The 19,845-nt window shown below is 44.5% G+C and overlaps 1 protein-coding gene across 3 annotated transcripts; it reads left to right on the top strand.

Annotated features, from left to right (window-relative positions):
• The first annotated feature begins 366 nt into the window (after positions 1-366).
• LOC110504356 (E3 ubiquitin-protein ligase synoviolin) lies at positions 367-13,341 on the top strand. 3 transcript variants are annotated; one of them, XM_036970506.1, is made up of 16 exons: positions 367-461; positions 1,240-1,385; positions 1,483-1,575; positions 1,895-2,047; positions 2,221-2,269; positions 2,711-2,814; positions 2,991-3,117; positions 4,247-4,346; positions 4,535-4,600; positions 4,771-4,887; positions 5,970-6,130; positions 9,783-9,923; positions 10,178-10,309; positions 10,503-10,686; positions 10,802-10,914; positions 11,351-13,341. In XM_036970506.1, the coding sequence occupies exons 2-16, from the start codon at positions 1,254-1,256 to the stop codon at positions 11,533-11,535; spliced, it is 1,857 nt and encodes a 618-aa protein (XP_036826401.1). In that variant the 5' UTR covers positions 367-461; positions 1,240-1,253; the 3' UTR covers positions 11,536-13,341. The 3 variants fall into 3 exon arrangements, with proteins under 3 accessions (XP_036826401.1, XP_036826399.1, XP_036826400.1); XM_036970504.1 differs by having other exon boundaries at positions 392-643; XM_036970505.1 differs by having other exon boundaries at positions 392-665.
• The last annotated feature ends 6,504 nt before the right edge of the window (positions 13,342-19,845 follow it).

The following is a 19,845-nucleotide window of genomic DNA, read 5'->3' as shown; positions in this document are numbered from 1 at the left end:
TAATAAAACCCATCATTTGATTGGTGGTAGGAAGGCAACTTGCCAGATCCCCATAGGTAAATTATTTCTGCTTCATCTATTGGTCCGTGTTTTTTTTTGTACCGCATGTCTACTAAAATATGGGTCTATTAACGGTCACCAGGGTACACAAATCCAATGCCAAAACGCCACCGGGGTACGCCGGTGTGAAAAACCATGCACTCCCATTGAGGACCGTTAGTTAACTAGCTATTAGCTACAACACTGACATAAATTCTTCAGGTTGAGTGTCACAATTTATATTGTAATATTACGCCAGTTAACTTGCTATTCCAACAGATTTGTGTTTTTCTCCGTTTAATCATCCCCTTGAACGGCTGGGTTTACCTAGTTTGGATTTCCCCCGGAAGTGACGTGGCAACTCGGAAGAGCAAGCCGAAGAAACACGTATCCGAGAGACTCAGGCGTCTTTGGCACCTGGGGTGTGTGTGTATATATGTTAGTAAACTAGACAGCAGAAATGTTCTGAAGAATGGGAACTTAATTGGTCGTGATATAGTTGAAGTCGATATATATATTTGTAATCCTAGTGAACGCCCTCAATCAAGGCGTTTGGATCAGAACTCAGCAAGTTAATTTCGTGGCGAAAACGCCATCGGAAATCGTGAGTAGCGAACGTCAGCAAGGTAGCTAGCTAGTTGTCCAAATTAGTTTCGTACTTCAGTGACAGTAGGACAGCTAGTTAACGTTAGCTAAACTAGCTGGGTATGCAGAGATAAGTCCCTTCCAGGCCAGATTAGTTTACACAACCCTTCAACTACACTCTTAACTAGCTAAGTATTAGCTTTATGTGGCTGAGTTGAATAGGGTACTAGTATGTTAAACTAGCTTGTCTTGTTTACTTGCCAACCGATACGTCTACCCAGCTTGATAGATACAACTTGGCATTTCAACAATGCAGGATTTAGTTTAAGCGAAATTAAAGCTAAATCAAATTGAGTGAATATGTAATTTTGTTGATGTCAAGTGTCAATCTAGTTCAATCATTGCTCTCTGTTTACACTTGCACCCTAGGCAGCTGTCAAATTGCATGTATATATTCACAGGCTGTTAGTTAGCTAGTGAGTTGTAAGGAAACAATTGGACAATTTCCACATTGTATTGTCCAACGACCAGGATTATGAAATGTCAAGGTCCTCGCCTGATCTATGTTCTGATGGCCTGACTGTGTTGCCCTGTCGTCCTACCACATCGCTGTAGATATTGCCTGCACAATGGTGCGTGCAGCGCTGGTGACTGCCACCAGTCTGGCTCTGACTGGCGCTGTGATTGCCCATGCCTACTTGCTCAAACACCAGTTCTACCCCACTGTGGTCTACCTCACCAAGAGTAGCCCCAGTATGGCAGTGAGTACACACTAGTTCTCTACATTCCCCTGTTTGATTGATATGTTTATCAGATGTATGGCCTGTAACGTGGCTTTCCCTCTCCTCTTCGTGTCAGGTGTTGTACATCCAGGCGTTTGTGTTGGTGTTCCTGTTGGGAAAGTTCATGCGTAAAGTCTTCTTCGGGCAGCTGAGAGCTGCAGAGATGGAGGTATGGACCAATGATATGTTATTTCAGTATTTGTTTACCTCCTGTTTGGTTTGCTAGGGCTCTAGATCTGTGTTGTTCAATGAACTACCACTGGACTTCTATGTAATTCTGCTAGTGCTTACGCCTGTGTTGCAACCATTATACCCTCTACACACAGCTGAGCCAAGCTGTGTTGTCTTGGTTACGCATTCACCATATTTACTAGACTCGTGCCAGAAAGGAAAATCTGAAAATAAAATGTCAAAGCCAGTACACGTTTGGGTCAGTATGATAGTGTTTTAAAAGGTTATCACTAAAATGCACCTTCCTCTCTGTTCAGCATCTGATAGAGCGATCCTGGTATGCTGTCACAGAGACGTGTCTGGCCTTTACCGTGTTCAGGGATGACTTCTCTCCCCGCTTCGTTGCCCTCTTCACCCTGCTGCTCTTCATCAAGTGCTTCCACTGGCTGGCTGAGGACAGGGTGGACTTTGTGAGAGGCTGTTTGTTACATGTTAAACACATTTGTGTAGATATTTCACATGGTTAAGACATTGAGTTTACCCTACCCTTAAACATGTTTACCATCCATAAAGTGGCAATGAATGTGAAAGGAAAGCACATGTCTGTCTGTTCTGATGGTATTTTCCCCACCTTCTCACTCAGATGGAGAGAAGTCCTAATATATCCTGGGTCTTCCACTTCAGGGTGTTCTGTGAGTATGGGTAATATCTCTTCAAGGTGTTAAAGGCCCACTCAGTGATTTACAATACCTTGTAATGGGCCCTTCAGTGGTTTACAGTACAGTATGTGTTATGCTATCTTTTAATTGACCCTACAGTGTGTATATCAGTACTTTTAATTGTTACTACTTATTGGAGTGTGACTGATTTATTCACAGATATGTGAAACTGGTGTTTTTAGGACCAAGTGTGTTTCTTAAATTAATATGCAAATATATCAGACTGTTGCACCTGGTCCTGAATGCACATCATTTAAACTGAAACATGGACCTTGAAACTTGATAACACAACTGGCATATCTTGGCAAGAACCTCAAGGCCTATACTAGTGTGTTTAGTCAAAATGACTGGTTTGGCATGGACAGAAACCCACTGACTTGTCATTCTATCTAAATCATTGCATCTCTCACCTAGCTCTGATGTTGTTGCTGGGAGTCCTGGACTTCCTGTTTGTCAACCATGCCTGTCACAGTATCATCACACGAGGGGCCTCTGTCCAGCTGGTCTTTGGATTTGAGGTTTGTGAAACTATACGTTGCCATTTTTGAATTTCAGTCATATGTGATGCTTTATTGGTACATGCATGCCACATTATGTTTTTGAAGTAATATTTGGTGACTTGATGAATCTAAGCAGTTGGTAATAATTCAGCGCACTTCTCTTCTTACCAAAAATAATAACTGTTGTTGTTTAGTATGCCATCCTGATGACAATGGTGTTCACCACCTTCATCAAGTACACCCTCCACACTGTCGACCTCCAGAGTGACAACCCCTGGGACAACAAAGCAGTCTACATGCTCTACACCGAGCTCTTCACTGGTATGATGCCTGTTATCACTAAATATACTCTACACTGGTATGATACCTGTTATCACTAAATATACTCTACACTGGTATGATACCTGTTATCACTAAATATACTCTACACTGGTATGATACCTGTTATCACTAAATATACTCTACACTGGTATGATACCTGTTATCACTAAATATACTCTACACTGGTATGATACCTGTTATCACTAAATATACTCTACACTGGTATGATGCCTGTTATCACTAAATATACTCTATACTTGCTGTACAACTTTAAAAGTCCAGTTTCTTGGATCCACATTTCAGAAAATGAAACTTAGAAATGTCCTTGTTTTTTAAAGAAAATCATTTTTTTGTTCCATTTAAAATAACATCAAATTGATCATAAATACAGCGTAGACATTGTTAATGTTGTAAATGACAATTGTAGCTGGAAACGGCAGATTTTTAATGGAATATCTACATAGGTGTACAGAGGCCCATTATCAGCAACCATCACTCCTGTGTTCCAATGGCACGTTGTGTTAGCTCATCCAAGTTTATCATTTTAAAAGGCTAATTGATCATTAGAAAATGCTTTTGCAATTATGTTAGCACAGCTGAAAACAGTTGTCCTGATTAAAGAAGCATTAAAACTGGCCTCCTTTAGACTAGTTGAGTATCTGGAGCATCAGCATTTGTGGGTTCGATTACAGGCGCAAAATGGCCAGAAACAAATAACTTTCTTCTGAAACTCGTCAGTCTATTCTTGTTCTGAGAAATGAAGGCTATTCCATGTGAGAAATTGCCAAGAAACTGAAGATCCCAGTTGAGGACTTGTGAGGCATCTGTTTCTCAAACTAGACACTAAGGTACTTGTCCTCTTGCTCAGTTGTGCACCGGGGCCTCCCACTCTTTCTATTCTGGTCAGGGCCAGTTTGCTCTGTTCTGTGAAGGGAGTAGTACACAGCGTTGTACGAGAGCTCCAGTTTCTTTGCAATTTCTTGCATGGAATAGCCTGAGAAATGTTTTTGCCAAGTGACCCCAAACTTTTGTGTGTGTGTGTATGTATATGTATGTATATATATATATATCTCACACACACACTGAAGTGGGATGCTTAAGACATTAAAATCCCCCCCCCCCCCCCCAGGTTTCATCAAGGTCCTCCTGTACATGGCGTTCATGACCATCATGATAAAGGTGCACACCTTCCCCCTATTTGCCATCCGGCCCATGTACCTGGCTATGAGGTGAGCAACACAGCTGCTCTAAACCCTAAAATAAAGATACCATTCTAAATTCTTAGACCTGGAAGCCAGGGCTCTTTGAAGACTCCATATGTTACCTGGCCAACAGATTGTCTTCTCTTATCGTTTTGTTGTTATTAGAGGCAGGTGTAACCATTAGAACACTTGAATTTCTGGATTCTATTCTTTAGGCAGTTCAAGAAAGCTGTTACGGATGCAATAATGTCACGGCGCGCTATCCGCAACATGAATACACTGTGAGTGTGCTATGCATCTATTTTTTTAATGTTATTTTGTGTCTCCACAATGGAAGAAAAAAACATTCCTCTTACCATATTCATCATTTTATTAGGATTAATATATATATTTTTTTAACTAAACATTGATGGACTAGTCCATGGTCTATTAACTCTGTGTATCTCTGCAGTTACCCAGATGCCACTCCTGAAGATCTGCTGGCTTCAGACAACGTGTGTATCATCTGTCGTGAAGAGATGGTGACTGGAGCCAAGAAACTTCCCTGCAACCATATCTTCCACGCAAGGTATTTTATGGATACTACTATACTATTCCTGTTTTAGACAGAACGGTATCAGAAATGAGAAAATACATATGTGTGTGTTGTGTATATATATAATTTTTCTTTTTTTTTTGTACATTTGTCTAGTCATATGGGGCGGCAGGGTAGCCTAGTGATTAGAGCGTTGGACTAGTAACCGGAAGGTTGTAAGTTCAAACCCCCGAGCTGACAAGGTACAAATCTGTGGTTCTACCCCTGAACAGGCAGTTAACCCACTGTTTCTAGGCCGTCATTGAAAATAAGAATTTGTTCTTCACTGACTTGCCTAGATAAATAAAGGTTAAATAAAAATATGAATACATTTCATCACCATTTCTGTCCCATTAGTGTTTTTGCTGGTCCTGTTGGTTTTCTGCTTTTTATGTCACTAACTAACCTTTTCCTTCATTTTGTGTCCCAGTTGCCTTCGCTCCTGGTTCCAGACTCTGTGTAGCTAACTAACCTTTTCCTTCATTTTGTGTCCCAGTTGCCTTCGTTCCAGAGACTCTGTGTAACTAACTAACCGTTTCCTTCATTTTGTGTCCCAGTTGCCTTCGTTCCAGAGACTCTGTGTAACTAACTAACCGTTTCCTTCATTTTGTGTCCCAGTTGCCTTCGCTCCTGGTTCCAGACTCTGTGTAGCTAACTAACCTTTTCCTTCATTTTGTGTCCCAGTTGCCTTCGCTCCTGGTTCCAGACTCTGTGTAACTAACTAACCTTTTCCTTCATTTTGTGTCCCAGTTGCCTTCGCTCCTGGTTCCAGACTCTGTGTAGCTAACTAACCTTTTCCTTCATTTTGTGTCCCAGTTGCCTTCGTTCCAGAGACTCTGTGTAACTAACTAACCGTTTCCTTCATTTTGTGTCCCAGTTGCCTTCGCTCCTGGTTCCAGACTCTGTGTAGCTAACTAACCTTTTCCTTCATTTTGTGTCCCAGTTGCCTTCGCTCCTGGTTCCAGACTCTGTGTAGCTAACTAACCTTTTCCTTCATTTTGTGTCCCAGTTGCCTTCGCTCCTGGTTCCAGACTCTGTGTAGCTAACTAACCTTTTTCCTTCATTTTGTGTCCCAGTTGCCTTCGCTCCTGGTTCCAGAGACAGCAGACGTGTCCTACATGTCGTATGGATGTCCTCCGGGCCTCTAACCCCAACCAGCCTCCCGCCCCAGCGCCTGCCCAGCCTCCTGCCCCGGCAGCACCTGTCAACGCCCCTGTCCCTGGTCCACCTGGGAACGGTGGGTAGCATCACACAGAACAACACGCCCATTGTCTAACGTCAAATGTAGTTTCATTCATTGATTAAAAAATAATTTTAAATGTATTTTAGTTTAATTTATTAACCCCTTTTTGGAGCACAAATATATTCACTTTTTTTTTTACAGCTTTTTTGCTATGATACTTTTATATAAAGCAGTCACATAACAATAATACATTACCAAACACCAGCTCTTTAATCCCACCTATCACCATAGACCTCAGATCTTTAATCCCACCCCTCAACCTCTCTCAGCCCATCCCACCTATCACCAATAGACCTCAGCTCTTTAATCCCACCCCTCAGCCTCTCTCAGCCCATCCCACCTATCACCAATAGACCTCAGATCTTTAATCCCACCCCTCAGCCCATCCCACCTATCACCAATAGACCTCAGCTCTTTAATCCCACCCCTCAGCCTCTCTCAGCCCATCCCACCTATCACCAATAGACCTCAGCTCTTTAATCCCACCTCTCAGCCCATCCCACCTATCACCAATAGACCTCAGCTCTTTAATCCCGCCTCTCAGCCCATCCCACCTATCACCAATAGACCTCAGCTCTTTAATCCCGCCTCCCTCAGCCCATCCCACCTATCACCAATAGACCTCAGCTCTTTAATCCCGCCTCTCAGCCCATCCCACCTATCACCAATAGACCTCAGCTCTTTAATCCCGCCTCTCAGCCCATCCCACCTATCACCAATAGACCTCAGCTCTTTAATCCCGCCTCTCTGCCCCTCCCACCTATCACCAATAGACCTCAGCTCTTTAATCCCACCCCTCAGCCTCTCTCAGCCCATCCCACCTATCACCAATAGACCTCAGATCTTTAATCCCACCCCTCAGCCCATCCCACCTATCACCAATAGACCTCAGCTCTTTAATCCCACCCCTCAGCCTCTCTCAGCCCATCCCACCTATCACCAATAGACCTCAGCTCTTTAATCCCGCCTCTCTGCCCCTCCCACCTATCACCAATAGACCTCAGCTCTTTAATCCCGCCTCTCAGCCATCCCACCTATCACCAATAGACCTCAGCTCTTTAATCCCACCCCTCAGCCCATCCCACCTATCACCAATAGACCTCAGCTCTTTAATCACACCCCTCAACCCATCCCACCTATCACCAATAGACCTCAGCTCTTTAATCCCACCTCTCAGCCTCTCTCAGCCCATCCCACCTATCACCAATAGACCTCAGCTCTTTAATCCCACCCCTCAGCCACTCTCAGCACATCCCACCTATCACCAATAGACCTCAGCTCTTTAATCACACCCCTCAACCCATCCCACCTATCACCAATAGACCTCAGCTCTTTAATCCCACCTCTCAGCCTCTCTCAGCCCATCCCACCTATCACCAATAGACCTCAGCTCTTTAATCACACCCCTCAGCCCATCCCACCTATCACCAATAGGCCTCAGCTCTTTAATCCCACCTCTCAGCCCATCCCACCTATCACCAATAGACCTCAGCTCTTTAATCCCACCCCTCAGCCCATCCCACCTATCACCAATAGACCTCAACTCTTTAATCCCACCTCTCAGCCCATCCCACCTATCACCAATAGACCTCGGCTCTTTAATCCCACCTCTCAGCCCATCCCACTTATCACCAATAGACCTCAGCTCTTTAATCCCACCCCTCAGCCACTCTCAGCCCATCCCACCTATCACCAATAGACCTCAGCTCTTTAATCCCACCTCTCAGCCTCTCTCAGCCCATCCCACCTATCACCAATACACCTCAGCTCTTTAATCCCACCCCTCAGCCTCTCTCAGCCCATCCCACCTATCACCAATAGACCTCAGCTCTTTAATCCCACCCCTCAGCCACTCTCAGCCCATCCCACCTATCACCAATAGACCTCAGCTCTTTAATCCCACCTCTCAGCCTCTCTCAGCCCATCCCACCTATCACCAATAGACCTCAGCTCTTTAATCCCACCCCTCAGCCTCTCTCAGCCCATCCCACCCATCACCAATAGACCTCAGCTCTTTAATCACACCCCTCAGCCCATCCCACCTATCACCAATAGGCCTCAGGTCTTTAATCCCACCTCTCAGCCCATCCCACCTATCAGCAATAGACCTCAGCTCTTTAATCCCACCCCTCAGCCCATCCCACCTATCACCAATAGACCTCAACTCAAAAGTATGTGGACACCTGCTTGTCGAACCTCTCATTCCAAAATCATGGGCATTAATATGGTGTTGGTCCCCCTTTTGCTGCTATAAACAGCCTCCACTCTTCTGGGAAGGCCTTCCACTAGATGTTGGAACATTGCTGTGGGGACTTGCTTCCATTCAGCCACAAGAGCATTAGTGAGGTCGGGCACTGATGTTGGGCGATTAGGCCTCTGGCTCGCAGTCAGCTTTCCAATTCATCCCAAAGGTTTTAGATGGGGTTGAGGTCAGGGCTCTGTGCAGGCCAGTCAAGTTCTTCCACCCCAATCTCGACACAAATTCTGTATGGACCTCGCTTCTTTGTTCACAGGGGCATTGTCATGCTGAAACAGGAAAGGGCCTGTTACCATAAAGTTGTAAGCACAGAATCGTCTAGAATGTCATTGTATGCTGTAGCGTTAATATTTCCCTTCACTGGAACTTAGGGGCAAAGCCCGAACCATTAAAAAACATCCTCAGACCATTATGCCTCCTCCACCAAACATTACAGTTGGCACTATGCATTGGGGCAGGTAGCGTTCTCTTGGCATCTGCCAAACCCAGATTAGTCCGTCGGACTGCCAGATGGTGAAGCGTGATTCATCACTCCAGAGAACACGTTTCCACTGCTCCAGAGTCCAATGGCGGTGAGCTTTACACCACTCCAGCCGACGCTTGGCATTGAGCATGGTGATCTTAGGCTTGTGTGCGACTGCTCGGCCATGGAAACCCATTTCATGAAGCTGCAGACGAACAGTTATTGTACTGACGTTGCTTCCAGAGACAGTTTGGATCTCTGTAGTGAGAGTTGCATCCGAGAACAGACAAGTTTTATGTGTTTAAGCACTCTGCGGTCCTGTTCTGTGAGCTTGTGTAGCCTACCACTTTGCAGCTGAGCCGTTGTTGCTCCTAGACGTTTCCACTTCACAATAACAACACTTACAGTTGACCTGGGCAGCTCTAGGAGGGCAGAAATTTGACGAACTGACTTGTTAGAAATATGGCATCCTATGACGGTGCCACGTTGAAAGTCGCTGAGCTCTCCAGTAAGGCCATTTTACTTCCAATATTTGTCTATGGAGATTGCATGGCTGTATGCCCGACTTTATACACCTGTCAGCAACAGGTGAGGCTGAAATAGCCAAATCCACAAATTTGAAGGGACATTCACATACTTTTGGCCATGTAGTGTATCTGATACTAACCTAGTAATGGTTTCAGGAAGTTACTGTATCTTATAGGAACCTAGTAATGGTTTCAGGAAGTTACTGTGTATCTGATACTAACCTATTAATGGTTTCAGGAAGTTACTGTGTATCTGATACTAACCTAGTAATGGTTTCAGGAAGTTACTGTGTATCTTATAGGAATCTAGTAATAGTTTCATTAAGTTACTAGATATAAACTGGGTTGACTCCCAAGCAAGCAGCTGACTGACATGCGTCTCCCTCTTGTCTCCTCTAGTTGGCCCTGGAATGATGCCCCACTTCCCCCCAGGGCTGTTTCCTTTCTGGGGGCCCTTCCCTGGAGCGGCCCCCCCTGCTGGTGCCGCTGGCGCCACAGAGACCCCAGGGGCCACAGAGGCAGCTCAGACTCAGGGAGCTGGTGAGTGTCGTTTCTCCTCTCTGGTACTTGGACTGGCATTTTGACATTCTATTATAATAGCTAGCTATTAACCAATTGAAGAAGTAGTTTCCCGGACCTAGATGACAAAATGGCACATTCAATAGAGATTCTCAATTGAGCATGCTTTTTTGGTCCAGGACTAGACTTCCTCTGGGTCTGGGAGACCAGCCCTAAAGTGTCCATCCTAACATTCTGTGAACATTGAAGTCATAATTTCTCTTTGTGTGAATCAGGCACCACTGGGGCCAGTACAGTCGGTGCTGCTCCTGCTCCAGGAGGCCCTATGCCTGGGTTCCCCTTCCACTCCTTCCCACCATTCCCCTCAGCTCCGTGGCTGACTATGCCACCACCACCTCCACCGTTTGGTAAGAGCTAGAGTCATTCTTACTCCTTCACTTAAAAATGAAGCCTCCATGATATACTGTAGATTGGCCACCATTTTCAACATTCTTATTTACCAAGTTGCCGGGGGGAGGGCTGTTGCCGGGGGAGGGCTGTTCACAAATCTGTAAGGCTGGCATCTTGAATAACCTTGTCATGCTGTGTGCTCTGTTCCAGTGTCATCCATGCCCCCTCCTCCCCCGGCCCTGTCCACCATGTCAGAGGCTGAGCTGAGGGAGCTGGAGCAGGAGGGCCGTAGAGGCCTGGAGGCCAGACTGCAGTGTCTCCACAACATCCACACTCTACTGGACGCTGCCATGCTCAACATCGACCAATACCTCACCACCGTCGCCACACTCATGTAATGATGCCTCGTTTTCATTTTTATATGGGGGAAAACCACATCTTTCTGTAGTGGGTCAACATTTACCTTATTGTTTGGCATATGATTATCATGCTACTCCTTTGCTCCTCAGTCCTCCTCAGTCAGAAACCAGCAGCGCGGCTGGAGAGGCCAGCGGATCATCTCCTCCCTCCACTAGTGCAGAAACCCAGGAGAACCAGGAGAACGACTCTCAGAGCAGTACAGGTGCAGTGCATTCTTGATTCCCCCCCCCCCACCCCCACCCACCACCCCCACCTACATTTTGTTAAGTTACAGCCTTATTCTAAAATGGATGAAAGAAAGAAAGAAAAACGTTTTTCTACACACAATACACCATAATGACAAGCGAAAACAGGTTTTTAGAAGATGTTGGTAATTTATTTTAAAAAAATATGGAAAATGTCAAGGGGTCTGAATACTTTCCGAAGGCACTAAGTCTCCACTAGTGCAGAAACCCAGGAGAACGACTGTCAGGTAAGTCTTCCCATTGACTGACAGATATTGTGAAACAGAATTATTCAGTTAGGAATCCGGACTAGCTGTTAGTGGGATTTTAAAGCGCCATATAAAAAATGTAAAAAAAATACACTGTAGACACATTTTCTCCCTTTAGTTTCACTCCTATGTCTCTTCTCTCCAGCCGCTGAACCTGAAGCTGTGAATGGGGCCACAGGTTTCTCCCAGCCAGACTCTACCACGTTGAGCGACAGTGAAGACCAGGGGGATGGAGAGGAAGTCGGGGAAGACGGAGAGCCCAACCCTTCAGAGCTGAGGCGCCGTCGTCTCCGCAAACTCGAGACCACACCCCCTCCTCCTGACCACTAAAACATGCCAACTGGTGCATTCTGGGAACTGACTTATCAATCAATACATTTGATGACCAATTAATAATTATAGCTGTATTTTATTTCTCTCCTTTCTCCTCCTGACTCTGTGTTTTGTGTTGTTTAAACTCAGACAGCCAAGAGAGAGGAGGAAGGACCAACTTGTTGTTCCACAACCTTTTTGTTGTTGTTGTTGGAACACATAAAAGTAAGATTAGAAAATACTACCTGACATCTTATGATCCATATGCAGGTTTTGTCGTCCCCCCCCTCCCCCTCCCGTTTACCCAATACTGAGGAGTCATATTCAACACACAGACCGGACTTCTTCAAATACACACCTGGCCTGAGACCAGACTTCTTCAAATACACACCTGGCCTGAGACCAGACTTCTTCAAATACACACCTGGCCTGAGACCAGACTTCTTCAAATATACACCTGGCCTGAGATCAGACTTCTTCAAATACACACCTGGCCTGAGACCAGACTTCTTCAAATACACACCTGGCCTGAGACCAGACTTCTTCAAATACACACCTGGCCTGAGACTGGACTTTTTCATATACACACCTGTCCTGAGTTCTTGTTCAGTGACAACAAAGTGAACAGTGTTTCTAAATCTCAGGTCACTGGTACTTGTCCTTCCAACTGTGAAAGATTACTTTTTCTTCTGCTTTCCCCCGTGACAATAAAATTGATCCTCCTTATTGTCCAGCTTGTCAGACCGTGTTACAGGGAGGTCTGACCCATTGACTTAAAGGAAGCAATGTTAAATTTCAATCTGGCTTTGTCTGTAATGGTACCCTATTCCCTATGTAGTGCATAGGTGTCTGGTCCAAGTAGTGCACTACCTAGGGAATAGGGTGTAGCCATAGAGTCCCGAGTGATGGACGACTTAATACCCTCTCTGGGATATCAATATTTTGCTGCAGGCGTGAGCATTATAACTTAATAAGAAATTGGGTTGATTTAACCTGTACATACTGTAAAAAAAAATAGTTTTACTAGGGATGACCTGTACATACTGCAGAATAAACCATTGAAATGTAACGTTGCTGTTATCAGAGCTCAGCATGCATGTCTTTGTTGGTATGTACTACGCGGACGGGTTTACTATCAGGAATATTCATCTCGGCTGTCCAGGAAAGACAGACCAATACGAACTGTACTCCGCTGGTGGGAAAACAACCTATCGCATCTGTGTTTCCCTTCTTTAATGTTTTCACACTTACTATAGTGTTAGTGTAGGGGCTCTATTCAGTCAATACGTAGCACTGTCGATCCGCTTTGTAGCGCGATTTGACAAAAGGCAATGTTCCCGCAGTCGCAGAGACTGCTTTCACCGTAGATGCTGCGTATCTCGGCTCAAACGGAAATTAACTTCATTTTAACGCGGATCTTCAGCGATTTAAAAAAAATAAAAATAATTATGGATTGAATCCAGCCCTAAACTGGGGAAAGGCGCACCAACCTATAAGAAATGACCCACTTCAGTATTTTCAGTCACATTCGATGCGTTGATTGTAATTGTAAGATTAACAACACCGATCTCAGTATATTCCATTTAAGCTATAAAGCCCCTAGAAAATTCCAGTATAAAATGGATTCCGGTGAGAATGACAAGGTATTTGTTCCATAAATGCTAAAACAACAGGTGATATCTGATTTTAAATAAGTTAACTTCAATGTACAATCACAGAAAATGACAAACGAATCTACTGTTGTCTCCATTACTTCTGGAAGTGGTCACACCGACGTTACTTTTAGCTTGCCGGCAAGTAGGAAACAATACCTGTAAAAAAAACTTTTGGTCCTGTCAGAAAAGTTTAAAATAAACTTTCCATAGTGGAATGAATACAGCCTGAGTGTCAGTGTTTTGTCCTCTTGCTCATTGTCAAGCCAAACATTTGACGTGACAAGGAGTTGACATGAAATAGGACAATCAAGCTAATGAATACAAAGGTCAGTTGACAAAACCAATCAAAGGAATAAAACAAGAGACCCCTCCCCCCTTTGCAGATGTCAGTCATCTGTTGACCAGATTAAACGTTGCCTAGTTACTATATTCAATGAGGACGTTCTGAACGTTTTTTTGTTGTTGTGCCAAAATGCGTCAGTCTATTGGAATGAGGTGTTGACTGTCTGCAGCTGTGAGTGGTCAGCAACCTGAGAGAGAGCACTTCAACAGACAGACAGCATCAGGGTCTGTCCAAAATGGCATCCTCTACCTTGTATTGTGCACCATGTCAGATAGAAGGTCATGTTAGTTCTGTGGTGTTGGTTCTGGTCAGGAGGGTTACTGGCAAAGACGAGAGGTGTCGTCTCCTTGATGGATCCTTACCAGCTGCTGAAAAGAGACAACAGTGTAAACAATGACGGCCTAGGAACAGTGGGTTAACGGACAGTTTTCTCAGTGACATCTTGCCGATGGCGCTGAATCAATTTAAACCATGTTGTATTTCAGTGGAGGCTGGTGGGAGGAGCTATAAGAAGGACGGGCTCATTATAATCAAACGTGGTTTCCATATGTTTGATACCGTACCATTAATTCCATTCCAGCCATTACACAATGAGCCGTCCTTCTTATAGCTCCTCCCACCAGCCTCCACTGTTGTGTTAACTATTATGAATGAAGCTCTTTTTTTATTTATTTTTTCACCTTTATTTAACCAGGTAGGCTAGTTGAGAACACCTTTATTTAACCAGGTAGGCTAGTTGAGAACACCTTTATTTAACCAGGTAGGCCAGTTGAGAACACCTTTATTTAACCAGGTAGGCCAGTTGAGAACACCTTTATTTAACCAGGTAGGCCAGTTGAGAACAAGTTCTCATTTGCAACTGCGACCTGGCCAAGATAAAGCGTAGCAATTCAACACATACAACAACACAGAGTTACACATGGAATAAACAAAACATACAGTCCATAATACAGTAGAACAAAAGAAAACAAAAAGTCTATATACAGTGAGTGTAAATGAGGTAAGTTAAGGAAATAAATAGGCCATGGTGGCGAAGTAATTACAATATAGCAATTAAACACTGGAATGGTAGATTGGCAGAAGATGAATGTGCAGGTAGAGATACTGGGGTGCAAAGGAGCAAAATAAATAAAAAACAGTATGGGGATGAGGTAGATAGATGGGCTGTTTACAGATGGGCTGTTTACAGATGGGCTGTTTACAGATGGGCTATGTACAGGTGCAGTGATCTGTAAAATGCTCTGACAGCTGGTGCTTAAAGCTAGTGAGGGAGATGTGAGTCTCCAGCTTCAGAAATGTTTGCAATTCGTTCCAGTCATGGGCAGCAGAGAACTGGAAGGAAAGTCGACCAAAGGAGGAATTGGCTTTGGGGGTGACCAAGTGAGATATACCTGCTGGAGCGCGTGCTACGAGTGGGTGCTGCTATGGTGACCAGTGAGCTGAGATAAGGCGGGGATTTACCTAGCAGAGACTTGTAGATAACCTGTAGCCAGTGGGTTTGGCGACGAGTATGAAGCGAGGGCCAACCAACGAGAGTGTACAGGTCGCAATGGTGGGTAGTGTATGGGGCTTTGGTGACAAAACGGATGGCACTGTGATAGACTGGTCAGAGATGTTGTCTGGACTCCACTCTGTGATTCTGGGACAGTATAAGAACAGGCAGGTTGTAGCATGCTCTACTTGTCAAGAGCAATATTACATCTGCTCCTAGTACTGCACACTGTTGTTCCCTGGGGGAAGAAGATACATACCAATCTGCACATAGTACTGATTCAATTGGAACTACTCATTCAATTCAACTCCAAAATAAATTAAATTAAAATGATGCTGACACTATTTAAAATATAATTTCCGCCTCCAGAAATAACTCCCAATAATATATTGGTAAAATTCTTTGTTAAAGTTTAATTGACATATTTTGACCATGTATATAGCCTGTGCATGGTCCAGATGATCAGGTATGCTATTAGCAAGAACCACAATCTCCTGTAGCCTAACTGATGCAGCATAGTAGCTATAAATAAATAGGCTGAAGCATGGGGTTGTCTATCTGTATTCATCATAATTGGCTAATCATTAGCTAGATCCCAAATGTGATATTTTAACTAGTTAGCATCCTAATGATGAATTTATGTCCTCCCAAAAAACCTGCATAAACACAGTGAATATTAGGTAGGTCTGTCTACCTGTTAGGGTAATAGATCCACTGCCTGTACTTCTCACAGAAACCACTGAATGTCACCATTTCCCTCACCAACACTTTCCCTGGTTGCCATTACTCTTGCTCAACGAAAACTGTCACCTGTCTCATCACAATATTTTTTTTTAAGTCACTCCCCCAAACATTTTTGGGAGGTAGGGTGGCGTTTTACCCCATGTTACCCTACAATTGACCCGTGTTACATTTAGCCCCACTCTCCCCTTGCGGGCGGTTTTAAAATAGTCAGCAGCGCTCACAGCCAATTGCAAGTGGTAACGTGCTTAAAAATGTCGCTGCTAAAAACTCCGGGTTTAAAATGGTGCAGTTCGCGCATATTTAGGAGTTGAGAAATAACGTAGTGGAAAGCTGGGAAACCCCACTCTTTAACAAAGGCCATCAGAACGTCTGTTTTCCCCGCGATTGCATGAATTGTTGTGCATCGACTGCTTGTCAGAATGCAGGTTTCCCTTTCTTTGGAACTCGTAACTTTAAATGCGACTCGAGAGGAATATTTCTCTGACAGAACACACAACAAGACAACTAGGGAGTGGTGTAAACTACTTATGTAAAAAATACTTGAAAGCACTACTTTAAGTAGTACTTCACTATTTATATTTTTGACAACTCTTACTTCACTACATTCCTAAAGAAATGTATGTACTTTTTATTCCCATACATTTTCCCTAACAACCAAATATTGCTCCCAGCGTTGATCAAAGGTCAGAACGCTTATATTCCCGATCTGAGTGCGTTTTAATAGTACCTGCCCTCTGTCCAAACGAGTTGAATCATTAGGTTCGCCTGCGCCAACCGGATTTGCCTCCCGGATTTGTCTGTTGGCAGCACATTCATCTCTCTCTCTAACGGTTCTCCGCCCTCTCGCAGCCCAGGCGGAGGGCCTGAGGTGTGAAACGAACGACCCCAGCTCGGAGTCGGTTCAAGAGGCAACTAGAGGCGCTGCTGACAGTGTTTGTAAGATGCTTGGAAAAAATACAATTTTAAAACCGCCCGCAACTTCTGCGGTGTCTACAGACATCTCGCAAACAAACAAAAGTCGACTCTTGGAGCTTGAGAGTGCACAACTGGTAAATAGTCGCGTATAGATATGCCAGTCAGTCAGGTGGCCAGCTGCACCTGTGTGAAGCTTGACACAATGAGGATTAGCCACAATAGTGGAATTTGGACTAGATAAGGTTGTTATGTTGTAATATAACTTACAAATAAATACAATAATTAATACATTTTACAATAAACAGACAAATTGTTCAAATCCCACTGTGGATTTATTAGACAGGATAATTGCATTGGGGGCATACATACGGTATATGCACTGTATAGCCTTACCTGTGGAGTGTGCACCCATTAAATGGGGTATTAGCCTACTCGGTGACAACTAGGTAGAGTTTACACAAATATTAGCGTCTTAGCTCACTGTGAAATTAGTCATATTAGCTCAGTCTGCCTGCCTGCCAGCCTGTTTGTCTGTCTGCCTGTCTGTCCATCTGTCGGCCTGTATGCGGGAGAGAGATGAGAGGAGGGGGAGGCAGAGAATGGAGGGCGGGAGAGAGAGAAAAGGGGGAGAGTGAGGGAGGTGGAGAGAAGGGGAAGGAGGGATGGAGAAAGAGGGGGAGGAGAGGGAGAGAGAGGAGGGGGAGGGAAAAAGAATGGAAGGGCAGGAGGGAGAGAGAGAGAAGGGAGAGGGGGGAGAGAGAGTCAACAGCCAGACAAGAGGTGTGAGAGGGGAGGGAGAGTGAGAGAGGGGAGGGGGAGGCAGGGAAAGAAGGAGGGAGAGAGAATGGGGAGAGTGAGTGAAGGAGGGATGGGGAGAGAAGAGGGAAGGGGGAGAGTGAGTGAAGGACGGATGGGGAGAGAGAGGAGGGAAGGGGGAGAGAGGGTGAAGGAGGGATGGGAGAGAGAGGGAGGGAAAGAGAGGGAGAGCGAAGGGGGAGAGTGAGAGAGGGACGGAGGGTGAGAGAAGAGAATGAGGGTTGGATAAAGATGAGGTAGAGAGAGACAGATATACATAAACAGGAAAAAGATCATCCCTGTGACATCTTTTCCCATTGACTGCAATGTATTGAGGAAAACAATGGACCTTTTTGCAAAAACATGTCAGGATTACATTTTCCTGTGATATCATGTTGCATTACCTATTGAACCATTGACAACTTTTTCCATTCCTTTCTTTTTTTTGTGACCAAATCTTTATTATTATTATTTATTTTTCTTGTTTGAGGGTGGGGAGCTAAAGGCACAACACACACATTAAAATCAAAGTAAAAAAAAAAAAGGCATTTAAATTTTCCAATCTGCAACTAGATGAGCCTCTCTGATGCCCGAGGCGTCCTTCAGTCGGTGTTGCCCGTCTCCTGTTTTTTTTGTTTTGTTTACATGTTCTGGTGTCTCTCTGGGCTTTCCCCTGCCTGCTCCGTCCGTTTATCACTGATGCCTGAGTGGGTCTGGAAAGAGTTGGGTCGTGTTCATTAGGGCACACAACGGAAAACATTTTCATTCGTTTCGCTATGGAAATTGGGTGTTTCTTATCGGACAAGCCCAGGGACAAGTCCCTCCCTGTTTCAGTCTGTATTCTTCCATTTTCCAGACAGAGTAACTGCAGTGCTCCCATTCCTCACGTTTCACTCAACAAGGGGAAGGCAGTTCTCTCTCACATGGGTGGAACGTTGTTAAAGGCTGGAGCGAAATGCAGCTTTAAATAAATGAAAAGGCCATGTTGGAGGAGCCTTTGTCTGTCGTACTCAGCCTACATGTACTACCCAAGAGTATTGGCTGGATGCACTAAGGAGTGGTAATGCTTCTCTCTCTGTCTCTCTGTCTCTCTGTCTCTCTCTGTCTCTCTGTCTCTCTGTCTGTCCTGTCTGTCAGTGTGTGTGTACAATTTGACTTTTCCTCGGATCCCTTTTACTCTCTCTTATCTCTCTCTGTACACTTGGCTTTGCATCGGTCCTCATCTCTGTACTCTTTTCTTCATCACGTGTTGAATGTCTTATGAAATGTGATTTTAGTTTGATAGGGTTTCCTTTAAATAACTTGTATTCATATGATTCTGCCATTCTTCTCTGCAGATCCTCTCAAGCTCTGTCAGGTTGGATGGGGATTGTCGCTGCACAGCTATTTCCAGGTCTCTCCAGAGATCGGGTTCAAGTCCAGGCTCTGACTGGGCCACTCAAGGACATTCAGATACTTGTCTCAAAGCCACTCCTGCGTTATCTTGGCTGTGTCTTAGGGTCGTTGTCCTGTTGGAAGGTGAACCTTCACCCCAGTCTGAGGTCCTGAGCGCTCTGGAGCAGGTTTTCATCAAGGATTTCTCTGTAGGTTGCTCCGCTCATCTTTCCCTCGATCCTGACTAGTCTCCCAGTCCCTGCCGCTGAAAAACATCCCCACAGCATGATGCTGCCACCACCATGCTTCACCATAGGGATGGTGCCAGGTTTCCTCCAGATGTGACATTTGGCATTCAGGCCAAAGAGTCTTGGTTTCATCAGACCAGAGAATCTTGTTTCTCAGGGTCTGAGAGTCCTTTAGATGCCTTTTGGTAAACTCCAAGTGGGCTGTTATGTGCCTTTTACTGAGGAGTGGCTTCCATCTGGCCACTCTACCATAAAGGTCTAATTGGTGGGTACGGTTTTGGGAAACATAAGGATCATATCTTTCACATTAGCAAAAGGTTAAATTACTTAAATTACTACACATAGGGTTAGTGGGGTTAGTGTACCAGCACAGCGATAACTCCATGTTTACATCACTTGTTTAAGGAAGACACAGGCAGCCATCAGTGCTAATTAGCTATCTAGCATGCTCTGAACATCTGTGTGCCAGCCAACTGGAGGCACACACAGTATATGAATCTGTGCCAAACTGCTACAGTTGGTGTAATATATTTTTACTTTAAATATTATTTTGAAATCATCACTTTCGAAAACCAGTTTGAAAACGATGATTATTGACATTTCTAAATGTTAAAACACACCGTCGGAATTGTAGTTCAAAATAATCTTTAAAGTAAAAAATATATTACACCAACTGTAGCCGTGGGCGGATGTCACCGCTGAAAACACTACATTCGGAGAAGAAAGGTTTTCGCGAGCTAAAGTGATCTAGATCAGCACTCG

The sequence above is a fragment of the Oncorhynchus mykiss genome, chromosome 31, assembly GCF_013265735.2.
Source record: "Oncorhynchus mykiss isolate Arlee chromosome 31, USDA_OmykA_1.1, whole genome shotgun sequence".
NCBI lineage: Eukaryota > Metazoa > Chordata > Actinopteri > Salmoniformes > Salmonidae > Oncorhynchus > Oncorhynchus mykiss.
The sequence above is the reverse complement of the archived record's forward strand: the minus strand, read 5'-3'. Positions and strand labels throughout refer to the sequence as shown.

What these genes read in the sequence shown, in the direction of transcription:
- LOC110504356 (XM_036970506.1), top strand. Translation starts at nt 1,254, where the DNA reads ATGGTGCGTGCAGCGCTGGTGACTGCCACCAGTCTGGCTCTGACTGGC. An exon ending in CTGAGGACAGGGTGGACTTT is followed by an intron (nt 2,048 to 2,220) that starts GTGAGAGGCTGT and finishes CTTCTCACTCAG; the next exon opens with ATGGAGAGAAGTCCTAATAT. An exon ending in AGCTCAGACTCAGGGAGCTG is followed by an intron (nt 9,924 to 10,177) that starts GTGAGTGTCGTT and finishes TGTGTGAATCAG; the next exon opens with GCACCACTGGGGCCAGTACA.